General features: G+C 37.5%; 1 protein-coding gene across 4 annotated transcripts; it reads right to left on the bottom strand.

Annotated features, from left to right (window-relative positions):
• Window positions 1-3,078: 3,078 nt before the first annotated feature.
• On the bottom strand, window positions 3,079-12,666 carry LOC147504470 (formin-like protein 3). 4 transcript variants are annotated; one of them, XM_086557339.1, is made up of 6 exons: window positions 12,044-12,666; window positions 9,750-10,467; window positions 9,089-9,662; window positions 8,811-9,013; window positions 4,225-4,460; window positions 3,079-4,007 (listed from the first exon to the last, which is right to left on the bottom strand). In XM_086557339.1, exons 1-6 carry the CDS (start codon window positions 12,191-12,193, stop codon window positions 3,159-3,161), a joined length of 2,730 nt encoding a protein of 909 aa, XP_086413465.1. In that variant the 5' UTR covers window positions 12,194-12,666; the 3' UTR covers window positions 3,079-3,158. The 4 variants fall into 4 exon arrangements, with proteins under 4 accessions (XP_086413465.1, XP_086413469.1, XP_086413467.1 ...); XM_086557343.1 differs by having other exon boundaries at window positions 12,100-12,665; XM_086557341.1 differs by lacking the exon at window positions 12,044-12,666 and adding an exon at window positions 10,663-11,934.
• Between the last annotated feature and the right edge of the window lie 4,666 nt (window positions 12,667-17,332).

The following is a 17,332-nucleotide window of genomic DNA, read 5'->3' as shown; positions in this document are numbered from 1 at the left end:
TTCTTTTAGATACTTGGTCACCTCCTATCTCACCATGGGCTAAAGTAAATATTGATGCTAGATTTGACAGGTTTGGTAGTAAAGCTGCAGCAGGAGCAATATGTCGTACAACTGATGGAATTATATTAGGAGCAACATTTATGAGATTTCAAGCTAAAGCTTTGGGTGCTGAAGTAGCTGTTTTGTTAGCTTTGAAACTTGGTCATTTTGTTGTTTTTGAAGGCTTAAAGTGATACCATGTATTATGCAATGTACTTAATCATAAGATCATCCACTATTAATGTAGCAAGCCCGGCAATGGCCAGGCCAATTAGCTAGTATATTATATGTTGTTGAATGACTTCTGTCCCTACTGAACATGTGGGATTTTTTTTTTCGATAATTAGCATGTGGGAATTTGGGCCTCACATAAGTAAAAAAATAGCTGATGGTGGTGAGGATTATATTGGGATGGCATCTTGGTATCGATATTTTGGCAGTCATATGCCAAAATGAACCGAAATTTCGTATCTCACCAAAATTTTAATTTTCTTTCAATTGGAGCTTCTATTTGGTTATGGATTAGGCGTAAGCCAAACCATGTAAATTTTTGTCTCTCTTATTTGGTTGATTGGTTTGCTATTTTGGTGAATAATTTACATTGTTTACTACTTGTTTAGGAGTTATATAGTTGATTTCATACATCGTAGTTGTGGGTTGTTGCTTTTACCGCGTTAATCATTGGTTGTTCGCTTCTGTTGCATTGGATTGGTGTGCTTTATAGTTGGTATTAGAGCTAAAAGTTCTACCTTGGCTTAGTTGGTGATTGATTGTGGTGAAAATTTATTTGAAATCATATTTTTTGGTTTCATTGGTTGTTCCAGTGTTGGTGGTGTTTGAAGAAATTCCCAAAAGGGTGTTTCTTTGGTTGTTGGTATTTGTGGTGTTATGGAAATTGAGAATATGATAAATGTGTCAAATTCTATTGTTGAGACTCCTATTGTGGTGTCGAAAGTTTTGATGGTAATATCGACTTTGATATGTGGAAAAATAAGGTTGTTGATTTGTTGACCGTAAATAGTTTGGATGATGCTCTTGGCGATAAGCCAAGAGATATTAAAGTAGACGTTTGGGAGATGTTGAACACGAAAGTTTGTGATGTTGTCCGGTATTATCTCTCAAATGAATGGAAGTACTATGTCATTTCGGAAACTTTTACGAATGATATGTTTAAGACATTGGAAGACAAGTACATTGAAAAGATCATAGAGGATCGACTCTATTTGAACACTGGTAGTTTGGTTGGTTCTCAGCTGAAGTCGAGAAGTAGAAGAGCTCTTGCGAAGAATGAATGTGCCTATTATCGTTATTGGGGACATTGGAAAAATAAGTGCTCCAAATTGAAGAAAAAGTTGCATCGTGCACGTTGTTGTAAAGATGAGATTATGGTTGAAAATTTGTTGTTGTCAGTTACATCTTCTATTGGTTGCTCCACGTCAGAATGGATTTTGGATTCAAGTATCTCCTACTATATGTGTCCCAATAGGGATTGGTTTGCTAAGTTCTAGGAGTTAGATGGTGATGTTTTGTTTGGAAATGGCCATGTCTGCAAAATTGGTGAAGTTGGAACAATTCGGTTGAAATTAGAAGATGGAACAATTAGAAATTTGGTTGATGTTAGGATTGTTCCTGAGTTGAAGAAGAATCTCATCTCATTGGGTGCTTTAGAGTCTTGTGGATTGAAAACTGTTTTGTCTAACGGAACTCTAAAGGTTGTTGCCAATGCACATGTGGTAATAAGAGGAACATGACGAGTGAGCTTGTACTTCCTAAATGGAAGTGTGGTTGGTGCAGATGGAGATCATTCTCCTTGTTCGATTGTTGGAAATGTTACTAGGAGGAAAATTAGTCGTGGCTCTGGAAAGGAACGAAATATCGTTTTATTTAGGCATTTGGATTCGGATGTGGAAAAGATATCTAAAGAAGTGGAGATTGATGATGCTCCTTGTGATGAAAAATTGGATGGGTACACAGCTAGTGAAAGTAAAAAAGCCACCATTGTCGTTGAAGATACTCAAGCCCATGAGTACATTGAAGCTGCGAAGCCACTTGTTGTTGTTGGGAACCAGACAAGGTTTCAGGGTATTGGAACATCTGCAAATCTTAGAGAAGAAATTGGAATATCTAATAATTCGAGAGATGGTATTGGAACTTTTCTAAGCTTGGAAGTGGAGATGGTATTTGGTAGTTTGAACCCCATTGTCTTGAAGTTTGTTGGTGATCCCTTAAGGAACTCACGCCCTTCTGGGCATTAATATGGGCATGGTTGTTGATTGACCCCTTTTTGGGGGTATGGAAGAACTACGAAAGCTTGATCCCTTGACCGGGTACTTAGGCAACCACTTCGTGGTGCAGTCATTGTTGGGTCCTTTAGGACATTGATGGTTGGATTCGTTGGTTCTCTTTTTGATGTCTTTTGGTTGGTTGGGTGTAGCACATTGTTGTTTGGTTAGGTGTAGCGCATTGGTTGGTCGGCTCGAATTTAAGAAATTCTCACCGAGGTGGAGAATTGTTGGAATGGCATCTTGGTGTCAATATTTTGGCAGCCATATGCCAAAATGAATTGAAATTTCAGCTACACTATATAAACAAAGTTAGGGTTTAGAAATTGGAAAGTGAGACAAAATTGGTTGCTAGGTTTTGGGATTTGGTGCCTCTCTTGAGACCTTTGTTCATACCCCAAACTCATTGGTTGTATGAGATATTTGTGAGGCTATAAGAAAAAAGAATTTGAGGGTTCTATTGAACCAATATAAGTATGTAACACTATTTGATTCTCTTTCAATTGGAGCTTATCTTTGGTTGTAGATTAGGATATAAACCAAACCACGTAAATCTTCGTCTATCTTATTTGGTTGATTGGTTTGCTATTTTGGTAAATAGTTTACATTATTTATTACGTGTTTAGAAGTTATATAGTTGATTTCATACACTATAGTTGTGGATTGTTGCTTCTACTGTGTAGTTGTGGGTTGTTACTTCTACCGTGTTTATCATTGCATGTTCGCTTCTGTTGCATTGGATTGGTGTGCTTCATAGTTTTTGGGGCACAAACAGATTATGTTTTCACTATATTTGGACTATGTCAAAAAATCATACATGCCTATTGTCAATGAAATTTAAGGACTGTCATCATCAGAACTGGAGTTATCTATCCTGCGGTCAATTATTGCTGGGAAAAGCCTTTGACGTAAATCTGGTGGAGACTTCTGGGTATCTGCAGGTGGAACAGTTGGAGATTCCCTATTTATAGGTTCCCTGGGTGCCATTTTTGTTGACTTACTCACTTCTTCGCATGCTTTATCTAAAATTACTAAGAAATCTCGAACAATCACAAACAAAAGCAAGCCTTCATCTTTCCCTGCACTGCCATGGAAGCAATCAACAGTGCTCTTCACCAGAGACATTATTCTCTTTTCTTCCTCCAACAAGCAAGTGATTTCAACTTCTGCATGCTCAACAAAACTCTGAAGCGATCGGTGAAACTCACTGTCTTCCTCGATACTCTTCATCTCTGAGTTTAGGAAGTTCTTTGTTCTCACCAAGCCATGACCAAGTGTGGAGACCATGCTTGTTATGCCATTGGCATCCAATCCAGCTGCTTTCCTTATGTTCTCCAGCTCAGCACCAAGACCTGAAATGACTCGAAGGCCAAGGCTGCAGTAGTAGTTATCTTTGTCATGGGAAAAATCCTCAAACTGTGACTTCTCAGCCGGGGCATTTTGGCTCTTTGTAGCTGCACGGTCAGCTCGTTTGCCCTCCGAACGAATTATTTCTTGGACCACAAAGTGCAAAAGTGTAGTCTTTCCATCAATTCCTTTTACATCAGATAACTTAAGGAGTGTGTCAAGCTTAAATGCCTGCGCACCACCACGGAATGTGCCGTCATTCATGCGATTGCCCATTTTGAGGACGGCTTCTAAGAGTTTCAGAAACAATCTACTGTTTTGGAGTTCCTTGCTAGCTACCTGCCAACAAACACAAGATTAAAAAATATATATTACAACTAGACTAATACAGAAACAGACAACAACAGGAACAATCAAAGATGTTATACTTATTTAACCACTATGTTATGAATATGTGGAAGCATTGTCACAAATATTTTAAAAGCATAATAATTTGACATGTATAATGTGTGAAATGACATCTGTAGAAATTCAAATAACTGTTTTAAAGTCATACCTCTAAAGTTGCTAAAGACTCTTTGATCCCAGAAATTTCCTCTTGAAGAGATCTCTTAAAAAGCAATGAATCCATCCGTTTAAAGACAAAAGGAATGTCAACCAAGACTTTTAGAAATCTCTCGGCAGGCCCTAGTTGAGAAATCTCACCACTATGTAGTCTGAGCTTCAACTCTTCCTCAGATGTTGGTGCCATTCTCAAAAGTGTCTGAAGAAGCTCCGTGGGAAGCTCATCGCCTGATTAGGTTCAAATGTTATAAAAGTTTACTGAAGCTATAAATCATATCACAAACGAAGATTAAGCTATTAAAAATGAATGAAAATAAAACACTCGCATGTAAAAGGTGCATGAGTTGGTGTATATGTGTTTTAGTAGAAATTGCACGTACTGCGTTGATCAGCAGAAGTACTTAACTTCATAGTAGTGTTTCTTTCAGACAGGAGATTTAGGCAAGGTCATGAGGCAGTATAAAAGGGATTTTCACACCTATATTAACACCTCGGGTTTCCTTCAAGTAGGAGTGAACGACAAATAGCATAAACTTAGTTAATGTCCTGTAAAAGTGAACAAAATTGGCTGAACCAACTGATAGCTTTCAACAAATAGGTTGGGTGATCTGTTGGAGATAATTGAATCTAAAATAGCTAATTCTGACATTTTGGCATTTCCCCCTTACCGCTGCCAATAGGTTGGGCCAGAAGGGAAGCCTAATTCAGTTCTATCTGATAATCTAGTCTACAAGGCCCGATATCTTAATGATTCTGTAGTAAATTATTTGTAAAGAGGTGCTTTGTAAGGTATTCAAACCAAGATTTAGTTCTTCAAACCAAGATTTAGTTGTATCTTAAAAATAGTAACAGTTTTCATTCTAATGGACTGTATCACAGTGTTCATTCTAATGGACTGTATCACAGTGTCGGACAGTCCATAGTGTTGGACACCCGACACAGGTATCTGTGTCAATGTGACTTAGCTTTGTGGGGTTTGTATCATTAAATCAAAGCAAAGTAGGTCGAGGAGACCTACAACTACTATCACACAAAGAGATACTAAACAAACAAACAATATCAATCAAACAAAAAAGTTCCAAATCAAGTCTCCGTATACAAAATATACCCCAATCTGGCCACAAAATGATCAAATTGCTGAACCCTCAGATCGACACGTCTTGGCACCGATAGGCATGAAGGAACGTGATATTAGAGAGGGAAACCAAGAGAGAAGAGACTGGAGATGATATTAAGGAAATCAGGAACAGCCAAAGCAGAGCTGTAAGTAAAGCCTTCAAAGGAGAGAGAGATCAGCATCTGCAATAGAGAGTGGGAGCAGCAAGTAGGGTTACGATGAAGAGAGGGCGGAAGCCATTGATGTTGATGATAGTTGTACCGGTCATGTACTGACATATTGTTGGTGGCGGTGGCGGTGGCGGATGTGCAATTGATAGTCATAGTTAATGATGATAGTTGAGGCCAGTGGCAGTGCTAATTTGTGAAAACAATAGAAGGTGAGAGAGAGTATACAATAGAAGGTGAGAGAGAGTATATGATAACGATGCCCACAGGGAGGAGTTAGTAGGCTAATACGATCTGTGGTTGGGAGAAGAATAACAACGCACGAAGAAGACATCAGCTAAGGCTCGGCAGTGGTGGTGGCTGCTAGTGTTGACCTAAAAGAAAAAATAAACTAGGGCTAAACGTACTGCTCTTCATACCATGAAAGGGTTTAAATTTTCTCATATTCTATTCTTCTCATCTTTGAGGTGTATATAGAGATTGATACAAGCCACGCAATTTAAAACTGATAAACATGTTGAACATATGAACAACACTCCAAGCATAATACTAATAGCACGATCTAGAACTCATAATCCGAACTAGCGAAGTGAGTTCTCTTGCACTTGGGGGTAATAAAACAAATTGATTTGGCGTCTGTCCACTTTTTCTATTCCTCTTCTCTCCCTGTTAACCCTTTCTCTCCATGAAACATCTTCCACTCTCTTCTTCTCGTTTTACCTACTCCTCTTCTACTCCTTCCCTCATACCCAAGTGTTCTTCTTCCTCTATTCTCTCTGACTTTTATGTTTCAAAAGAGGGGAGGAAAATCCAGCGACATCAATTGCTCCAGTTGGTCTAAGATTTGAGTTTTGAAGAGAAGAAAGCAATATCTGCGAATAATCGCGAGTTCGCTAACCATCTCACGGAAAACTAATTTACAGTTGGAATGTAAAACTGGGCATTATAGAGGACCACTACAGAGTTTGATCATACAAGTAGAACTTCCAGGTTTGATAAGGAATTTAGACACGACTAAAAGGACCTCAGACACATAATACAGTTGTATTTTTCAAACATCGTCTGCATCAGCTATGAACCTCGGTAATACAACGACAAATATTAATAATATGCCAATGACATTGAAATTTTGTTTACTTTGTGGCCTAAGATTATTAGTACCCTTGCCTACCATATCCTTCTTTGAATTCCCTCCATGCAAGAAAACTTCAATACCTGATGCATGGGCATGAAAGCTTCTAATTATGTTATTAGTAGTCTTATTAAATCAATAGAGTTTCTTATTTTTTTAGATCTAGGTTATTTAATAAGGTTTATATTTAAGTTTCTAAATAGAATTAGGAATATAAATAGGAATATGATTTATTATATAAAGGCATATAGACCTTCATTGTTAGGTTAGTTGTTATTGAATATTATTTCTTTCTTCATGTTTGAAGGTTTAGGTTTAAACCCTTGTTTTAGGTGTTTCTTTCATTTATCATAATTAATGTTTATTGATTGTTGAAGCTTCCGCCAACAAGATACATCAGTGCCTGTTGGCATGCAACATACATTCAACACACTCCATGAGTTTGCCTAATATGTCAATTTGCAATCGGCATAATTGGCATTGCACATGAACCTTCGATGACTTGGTATGACCCTAGTATTATCCTTTCTTAGGCAAATGAAATTTTTTCCTATCATTTTGTCTTCAGTGTCATTGAATAAATCTTGACAAGTACTTTCCAAAAGTCATCAACTTCAACATTAACCTGTCAATAGAAGATATGACATTTTGCAACTCAAAACAAAAAAGAATGAAGAAATAACAAATAAAAACAATCTTTGCTACACGGGAAAAGTTCATCAAGTTTCCCTCTTCACATGCATTATCTTCACACTAACAAAGATAAGGTATTATCCTCCCTGACTTTGGTCTGAATCCGCCCTTTGTTTAACAGTATGCCATCCAATGGGAGACAGAATCGCAACCTACATTATAGCTAACTTCATAAAATGAACCCCTGAAGATCTAACTTCCTATGAAATAAGAATGGTTCCAATGGATAATCTAAACCACCATTTATTTATTTTTTCAAGACATTAAAAAAGGTCTGTATTATATATCTATATTAGGTAACAACAAACATTACCTTGTATATGATACCCGCAAGAACATGCCTGTTTAAGTTGAACAATAAGGAAGAACAAAGATATACAAACAAGGCTAAACTGCACTTACTACAATTTCAAGATGATTGCAAAATAATGTGTTCTAAGTCCAAGCTATTTGATGGTCACGTATGACCAAGATATGACTTTTTTTTGTCGATTTTAAGGTTTGACAACCTTGTTCCTCGAGAAGAAAACGAACTCTCACACAAGAATTCACTCAGAGAAAACCTTTCTCTAAACTCAAACTTTATTAATCTCAACTCTGACCTATGGCCAATGGCCTACAACTCAACTTATAGCTTTCTACAACTTTGAAAATAGAAACCTACTCTAAAACCAATTCTAATCAAAATAGAAACATTAAATTCGTAATTAAAATAATCCTAAAAATAGAAATAGCCTAAAGAACTCTAAAACACTAATTAGACTCAATTCCTAAAAATCTCTAAAAATACCAATAATAATAGTAACTAATTTGGGGCTATGAAGCATGGATACGTCTGTATGGGTGAAGTATCCGTGTCCGATACGTATCCGACACTGATACGCCCCGATACGCCTCGGATAAGCGATTTGGAGTATCCGATTTTTTAATTAATTTTTTAATTTCCGATACGCGGGGGACACACGGGAATAGTAATCTCACAAATTTTTTTTGGAACTTCAACAAAAAAAAAACAAGTGAAAGAAAATCCAAGATAAGAAGAGATGCAAGAGAATAAAGATGAAGTGAATTAAGATGTAGAAGATGACATAGTTGAAGTTGGACAACTTGATTGACAAATCCATTGTATTGTTTTGAACTTTTTTGTTGGCATTTGCTTGCAGTGTTATACACTTATACAAAGTTGCTGCTTAATGTGTTTGGATTGGTCATTTTATGAAGTAGAATTGCCATTTTAATTTGAATTTGGTGAAAAATGCTCAATTATATAATATTTATATATATATTATTCAAACATATCCATGACGTATCCGTATCCTATATTTTTGAAAAATGCCGTGTCCGCGTATCCGTGTCGTATCTATGTCGCGTATCCGTATCCGTGCTTCCTAGATTTGGGGAAGATCAAGGGTTGTAAACCCTAAGATACATCACTATTTCTCTTAAAAATTCAAATAAGAGTAACATACCTTCATGAAGTGCATCAGAAACTTCTTCTACTTTCACATTCAATGCTCGTAGGAGAATTGAGATGTTTTGTGCCTTCTTAGAATCAAGGATCTGAATATACTGATTCGGAGGCTCCTGGGATGACAACACTTTCTTGTGCTCGTTTTTGTTTTTATTAGCAGCAGGGTACCCAAAAAGGTTTTCTATCAACTCTTCGTCAAACCTGTATAAATTACAATACAGTCAATAAAGTGAGTACTGTACAATTTTTTAAAGCCACAATTTTTTAAAGCCTTACTGGAATGATCCTGCACTAAGCTGATGCCAAACCATTGACTGGTCGGGCTTTGCAAGAACTTTGTCCCAAAAGAGTGGCTTTAGCTTTGACTTTTGAGCTTCAGATTCAACCTTTGGACAAGGTCCGTCAACACATGCAGCACTCTTTGGTCCGAGAGGTGAAGGTTTTAAATTAACAGAAAACAGTTGTGGTGGACGAGGTGGCAAAACACCCTTTGGAGGTGGTGGTGGAGGAGGACCAGCCATACTTCCAGAAGGCATAGGCGGTGAAGGTGGTGGTGGTGGCCCAGGAGGAGAAGGATTAACTAGGTCAGGAGGAGGTCTCAAAGGAGGAGAAGGCAGTACAGACAGAGTAATGTTGTTTGATGCAGCTGAAGATGGTAGTGAAGATGTTGCCCCACCTGCTGTTTCGCCTAAGGACAATGCTTCATTTGGTGAGGATAGACCAGATTCCAAGGGAACATTGCGATTCAACGATAGAAACTTTGCATTTTGGTTTGGGATAGTACCAGATGATAGACTGTAAGAATTTTCTGTTTTACTTGCACCTCCCAAACTAAGCTTCCTTGAAGAATCTGAAAAGTCAAAGGTTTTTGAGAAGTCAGAAAATCAACTGTCCTTTACTTCATACATCAAACATTACAGTAAAACTAGTATCATACCAAATGAGAAGGCACTAAGACTTAAGGTGAGAAGGGGGCTCTTATCCTTCTGTGCATGTCCTCTGTGTGTATTCTCTCGGTGCTTCAAATAGTAACAGAATAGAACGAGAGCAAACGCAAGTGTCACTGCTGCAGTTACAACAACACCTACAGTGACTTGTACATGATCATGGTGTGTTATGGATGGCACATGTGGAGCAAGATCTGACTGTGGACTAGCTGAAGGTTTCTTGCTTGACTGATCATCTGGTGGAATTGATGGAGCTCTTGGAGGCTCTGCAGAGGATTCCAGATATAAACTAGAAGGTGCCACAACAGAAGATGCCTCTGGAGCATATATAGGTGATTGACCTGACCCAACTTCTGCTGGGGAAGGGGCAGGAGAAGAGGTAGGGGTGGCTCCCTGAAGCAGGTTTTCACCCAAATGCCGGCTTGAAGCATGTGGCCAACTTAAAAATGACTCAAGAAACCTGATGTACCAATTTGTGGAACCGTCCTCTTCACCAGAAGCGCGCAACAGAATGTTTTGCTTTCGCAAACAAACCAGAAGAGTTTGTTTTAAATATGGAGGCAGGGCACTAATAGTATCTCGCAGATTCACTTTTGTTATTTTGTGTGGCTTTGAGCTCATTTCCTCATTGAGATATAAGCCAAACGCTTCGCCAGTTCCTTTCATTTGCATGAAAGGAAGCTGGCAACTTATCCAGAAATTTTCCGACTGCAACCATAGGATTGATACAGTTACAAAATCTAGTAGTTTTGTAGAAGTAAAACATGGTTGAACAGTATGTACTAGTTGGGGGTACTTAAAAGTAATACTGCCTCCTTAGTATAGGAATAAATTCTACAGAAGAATGTAGTAACAATGGATTAACAGTTAGAACAATAAAGAGTTCAGGTTGAGAGGACTTACCTCCCAAAGAAAGAAAGATACGAGACATAGAAAAAGAAAAGGTAACGAGAACCTTAGTCCCCATTCATACAAGAAATAACGGAACTCAACCATTCTCAACAAAAATAAATGCATCCCATCCATAAATGCTCGTAAGGACTATAATCAGTATCCAATTCTAACTTTACCCACAGAAACAAGGTACTTCAAATTGAAACAATCAATCATACTAGGATGCTATATAGTGAACCTCAAAGCAACTTCAATTTCTTTTTAACTGGATGGGACAGAACTCCAGAACTGAATATCCTTAAGCAGAGAGCGTATACCACGAGGCTAAAGGTCCCTTTAAAAGGGGAAAAAGAAAAAAGAAATAACTAAATAAACAACAAAGGAATTCCTAATCTTCCAGGAAAAGAACAACAAACAAGAGTATGGTTAAAATCAAATCAAGTTGGGACAACAATGGATTGAGAAGTTTCAAAGGGCTGACGTACTACCAAATTTTGTATGTACTGGTGTACGAGTTGTAAAAATGAAAGCATATGAAACGATCTTGCCTGTTCATCAGCGAAAGTTTTCTCTTACTAGAGTGCTATTTGTACTTCTTTTAGCTATATGCCCCAATCATAAAGTAAATTACAACATTCACCTACAAAAAACAAAATACTCCGTCCCTAACCAAAATATGTGCTCCAAATAAATTTGGCAAATGTAGTTGGTTGTAACAATGCTTATCCTCCTCTGGATGCGAAGTTCACTAGTATTGCTGAAGAGGATAGGAATGGTATGAGCATTCTAAAATTTTAATGGAGGCTGGGGTCTGCCTATTATCCCCGGTCTCGATGGAGCATTTCACTTGGAAAAAAGAAATGTGTTTCCTACCATACAAGTTTCAAGATAGTTTCAGTAATGATGAAAACCATCATGGTCTAATTTCATGTATGATCTTAAATTCTTGAAAGAGAGAGAGGTATTGCTAGGGCTGTAATAGAGAACACAACCATGACCCAACAAATGAAAACAAATACATAAATGAAAGAAGTTAATCATGCGAGTTGAATGTTGTTTTAGGGAAGCTGGGCTGAGGGAGAAGAGGCTCCTAGCTAAAGGTAGCTTGTATCACAGGAAGGGGTGAGCGGTGAGCCACTATACAATTACTACATATTTAGAGATGCAGACATGCAGTTGAACTGTATCTATATAAGTACTTTACATATAGAGGTTTGAATCAAAACTAAAACAAAGTAATTAAAATTCAATACTATAATTAGAAATCTGCATGTATCACAAAAAGCAAGAAAGAACGATTTAAAAAAAAAAAAAATATATATATATATATATATATATATAATATATATATATAAAAATATATATATATATATATATATATATCTTATACCATTTCTTCATTGATCTCCTGAAATTCATCATTGTTGAAATAAGAATTGAAGTTACCAATTCTCGTCGCTCTCCCTTCAGACCATCCAATCAGCAATGCACAAAGCAAAGTTAAAAGAAGAACAATAACAGCACCTACTTTTACACCCATCACTATTTCATTATTTCATTATTTCATTATTCCATTCTCCATTCCTTCTTTCTTTTGAGGTGGTTAATATGCATGCCGCCTAAGATTGATCAAATCAAACGTCGAAAATAATAATTTCCTTCTAATGATACACGGCCACGAACTATCGTAGACTTTTGAAATATCGACCAAAAGCAATTAAATTAAGTCGTAGAGAAGCAGACGAAGAAAAGAAGAAAGGGTATTGTTGTTGTTTTTGTTGATCATGTATATGTCGTTTTGGGGAATTTCGGTTTGATTTGAGAGTTGTAATGTTTTTGCCCGGGAACGAGACATGTGGAGCTTTTCCAGCTTCTTTTCTGTTTAACAAAAACTTCAAATATAGTTAAGCGTAGACAGGGAGCTGGCTTCACCTGGGACTTAGGGAGTCATGGGTGCGACTATACCATAAGAGCCGTTCTCAATGAAAAAGGTGCCTTTGAAACTAGGTGACCCTGGAATAGCCAGCTACCCATAAAGCCACCCAGCCTGAGGGACTCTAGAGAATATCAGTAGTTGGATTGAAGTTTCACACACAACCAATGTCACCAAATTCGGCGTTTTGTTAAAAACCCCTGGCAACACGTATTGTTCCCGTTTAAAACTCGGGGTTTTTTAAATTATTTTAAACGCGTTTTAAATTTAAAAAACGTTTAAAAACTAAGATTTTGAAAATCTCCCGTTTAAAACTTTATTTAAACTTACTTACTTTTTTTTTTTTTTTTTTTTTAAAAACGTGAGAAGAAAAATGGGTTTTGGAGTTTACCTTTTTGAAGAATGGGCGTAGATTGACTTATTGAGACAGTTCTATTTTGCTTTGAACTATTAATATTTAGAAATTTTAAAGTTATTTATAGTACTTGATTATGCAATTATGGTTGGTAATTAGTAGTATCTTTTTTAGGGTCGTGTTTTGGTATTGAATCTAAAATTTCTAGTATTTGGATAAGTAATTGATAATTTGATACTTTCATGTATTTGAATTTTCTTTTATTTGTATTATTTTTATTTTTATTTTCTGTGTCTATTCTTTTTTCCATTCTTATAAAAAATCAAACTCCTTATCTATCGTATTCTTTATCATCGATTTTTACCGTTTCTTTTATGTATTATACTTTTTAAACCCATTTTACCGTTTTAAACCCGTTTTTTATGCCCCACGTTTTTTTACAATTTTTTTCCAAGACGTTTCGTTTAAAACACGAATTAAGTTTTTTTTTTTTTTTTTTTTCTGGTACGCCATTTTATACCCGTATCGTACTTGGTGACAATGAACACAACAAGGTAAAAAAGCAAAAATTTAGAAGGCAACATGATTTTTTTTTTGGTAACTAACATGAAATTTACACAAAAATGATTCAAGTTCATATAAAACAAAACTGAAAACGACAAAATTCGGAAATAACAAAAAAAAAATCCACTCTCATTTCTAAAACACTCTCAAGGACAATAGTTGACTTTTGTCTGAAAAAGACAATAGTACCCTAGTATGCACAGGTGTTGGTGCATACCACCTTAGGTATGCCACTTTAGGTATGCACAAATGTTTGTACATATCAAGCATCACAAAGAAAATGGTATGCACAAGTATCAGTGCATATACCACCTCTTGGTATGCGAGGTATGTGAGGCGTAATAATGCATACCAAAATATCATAAAAGAAAATGGTATCTTGCGGTCATATACCTCTTAATTATCGCGAGGTATGCACGGACATCATGAAAAAGTGCGTGCATACCAAACATCACAAAGAAAATTTTATGCACAAGTGTCAGTGTCCTCTTGGTATGCAAAGACGTCTTTGCATACCAAATATAGAAGGGTAAAATTGGAAAGAGTAAAAAAAAAATCAAGTTTGTCCTTATTAATAATTAAAACGTGAAACCTAGTTTTTCTAGTAGTTATAAGCCAAAAATATGTCATTATCAATGGTTTCAAAACCCACCTGTCCTAGACTATGATTAAAATTGAAAAGTGGCATTTTTGGCTTATTTCTAATAAATTATGGTATTTTCACTCATATCTGCTTTTATTTAAATCCGTCTAGAAAGCCTTGCAAAGTTTCAAATTTGCAAAATGCAAGGAAGCATAAGCGCGTACAACCATAATACAAAATATCCCGATATATCATGATATTTGGGGATATCTATTCAGATTTCAGAAAAATATAAATATCACAATATGTTCAGAGATATATACAACTGCAAATATCTGTGATATTTCAACGATATTTGTGATATTTGAAAATATTTTGCGATATTTGAAAATATTTGGCGATATTTTGTGTATATAATAATTTTATTTAATATTTACCATTATATTTCAAATAAATATAAATAATGTATCATGATATATCAATAAATATCCACAATATCCATGATATTTGTCGATATTTTGGATATATCTACGATATTTGCATGTGAAACAATGTCAAATATATCCAAAGAGAAGGATATATCCACAATACATATCCAGAAATTGAATATCAATAAATACCCATATCCTGATAGTTTGTACCGCACAACCATGGTCGTGGGAGAAGAATCCGAGAATCACTTCATTTAGATATTAGTTTCTTTAAAGATATTGATTCCTTGCGACATTGAATGTGTCCAATAATGTGACTACATTTTTTTTTTATTCTTTTGCCACTTTTGAATTTGAAAAAAATGTATTATGCCAGTAGTCTCCTAGTGCAGTTCGCTGCCGATCGCCATTTCTCTTATCTCTTAAAAAGGTAGGTCCACTTTCTATGTGAAAAGAATGAATGAACAGCCACTGGAGAAGATACAGATCTTTCGGAAAAAGAAATTCCACATGAATACCAAATATTCTCCTAAAAAGTAACTTTAGAATTCGTTCTTAATTTTCTAACTCATTAGTCAGATACGTATTGCATTTTCACAGAAACGTCAGAACATGGTAAAGCTAAAGCAAAAGCAAAAGAAAGAGAGTTAAGGTTGAGCATATAACTTAAAAAACATAAATAAAACAGATCAAGGAGCACATATCTAGCATTCTACTTCATGTAAGACGGCACATACTGTAACGGAGTGATATCCTCATTCAGGAATATCAGACACGTATTCAGTATGATAGAAATACCACACCGACCTGTGGAATCAGATCGCGTCTCCAAGCTAAGAGAACGCTCCAGTATAGTTCGCGCCAGCACACGAATCAAGATATAACGTGACTCAGCTTATCTTCTAGAAGCAATTATGAACAGAGATGCATGTGCACAAATTACTGCCACCAAGCTACTTGTCCAAACTACTAATCCCCATCATCACAGCAGACCTATAAAGACAGTTCTCGCACGCCTCCCTAATCTACACCCCACGTTTGTGATACACTTTACACGTGGTGGGTGAGGATTCACTCTCAACATCTATAAATACCCCTCCTATGAACTATGTCAGGCCTGATTCTTCTCTCCCTACAGAATCGAGAGCAAGATACATAGGCAGTTCGCTCCTAGAACGAACTCGGTCTCTTCAATAATCCATTCCAGTTCCCCTCCCACCGTGTATGTAAAGGAAAACTAAACCACGTCTTTACATTGGTGTCGTATGTGGTCTCGATTACTTGAGACACCATCTTCACACAAACCAAAAGAACCAAAAACCAAAAACAGAATATCTCAAGCCCACGAAACATGGCAAGCCTCGAAGCTCAAGTTCAAGGCCTCGCAAACCAGCTAGGCTTAACAAATGAGAGCATTTCCTTGCTCAGGCAAGAAAATGTTGCTCTTCGTGCACAAGTTGACTTCAACAACAGACCGGTAACGCGTCGGCCGAAGCGACATCAACGAAGTTAATCAACGGATTAACGAACATGCCGCGGAACGGATCGACCAGGCGCTTGATCATGAAAGACGCAACCCAGATCGTTTAGAAAATGCTAAAGACATACCGCGCTTCCCCGTTCACCACAGAGGTACTCAGTAAACCCTCTTCTCAAGATTTTGTTCAGCCAAGTTTCCCAATGTACGATGGTGGCAGCACATGCCCCGGCCAACATGTAGCCCGTTACATTCAAAGCCTGGCCCTTTACAGCTCCCCAGAGTTCGACCATCTTCACTGTCGTCTCTTTCCAGCCAGTCTCAAAGATGGCCCACTCGATTAGTTCTTTTCACTCGATTCAGACTCGATCAAGACCTTTGAGCAACTCACTGATCTGTTTGCCAGTCAGTACGTGCACAATTGATGTAAAAAAGCAGATATGGATTCACTCTTCCAGTTATCATTTGGAGAGGATGAGACCATCCGCCAGTTCCTAGGTCGGTTCAAAGCCGAACTGTTATGCATGGAGAGTGACCTCAAAGAGTCTTTCACCACACTGGCATTCTCCAACGCCTGTCAGGTGCGTAACACAGACCTCTCCAGATCGCTGATTAGGTCGCGTCCAAAAACCCTGACAGAGTTATACGCTCAGGTCGACAAATATATTAAGCAACAAGAAGGGTTGCGACACCACGATCTACTAGACGACCAAGAAGTCGCGGCGATCTCTGACGACACTCCACCTGCCAAAAAGCGGTTCAGGTCGCAAGCACCCAAATCAGGCAACCGCTTAGATAACAACAGAGAGTTCGTTGTCTTGACACGCTCTCCCAGTTACATACTGGAAAAGATCAAGTGAGCTTCATATTTCCAACCTGACGTACGAAAACCAGCAGACCGACTTGACAAGCCCTACTGCGCATTCCACAAAGCAAAATATCACGCTTGCTGGGGGCTTAAGCATTATCTCTAGGATCTCATCGAAGCGGGACAGATCAAACAATACACCAACATTGTCGACGACGACTTGCGCCATAAGCTTATGGCCCGCCGAGTACACAGCAGATCTCCACCCCGCCAGGAACGCCAAAGCATCCAAGCTCGCTCCCGCAGCAGAGGACGTCCCATAGACCGTTCTCGTCATGATCGACGCCGGCACTTTTCAGATCGTGACAACGGCAGAACCATCCATATGATCACTTTCCCAGATGATTCTGTTACTTCTTCTAGAGAGAAACGAAGGTGTGTCAACGCTTTTCAAGAAGTTTATCATTTTTCTTCACAAGAGCACACGCCTCGTGAAATTCGGGTCGCCATTAAGGGATATCGCCTTCA

The sequence above is a fragment of the Coptis chinensis genome, chromosome 4 (genome assembly GCF_015680905.1).
Source record: "Coptis chinensis isolate HL-2020 chromosome 4, ASM1568090v1, whole genome shotgun sequence".
Lineage (NCBI taxonomy): Eukaryota > Viridiplantae > Streptophyta > Magnoliopsida > Ranunculales > Ranunculaceae > Coptis > Coptis chinensis.
This window is presented reverse-complemented; position numbering and strand designations above follow the sequence as displayed.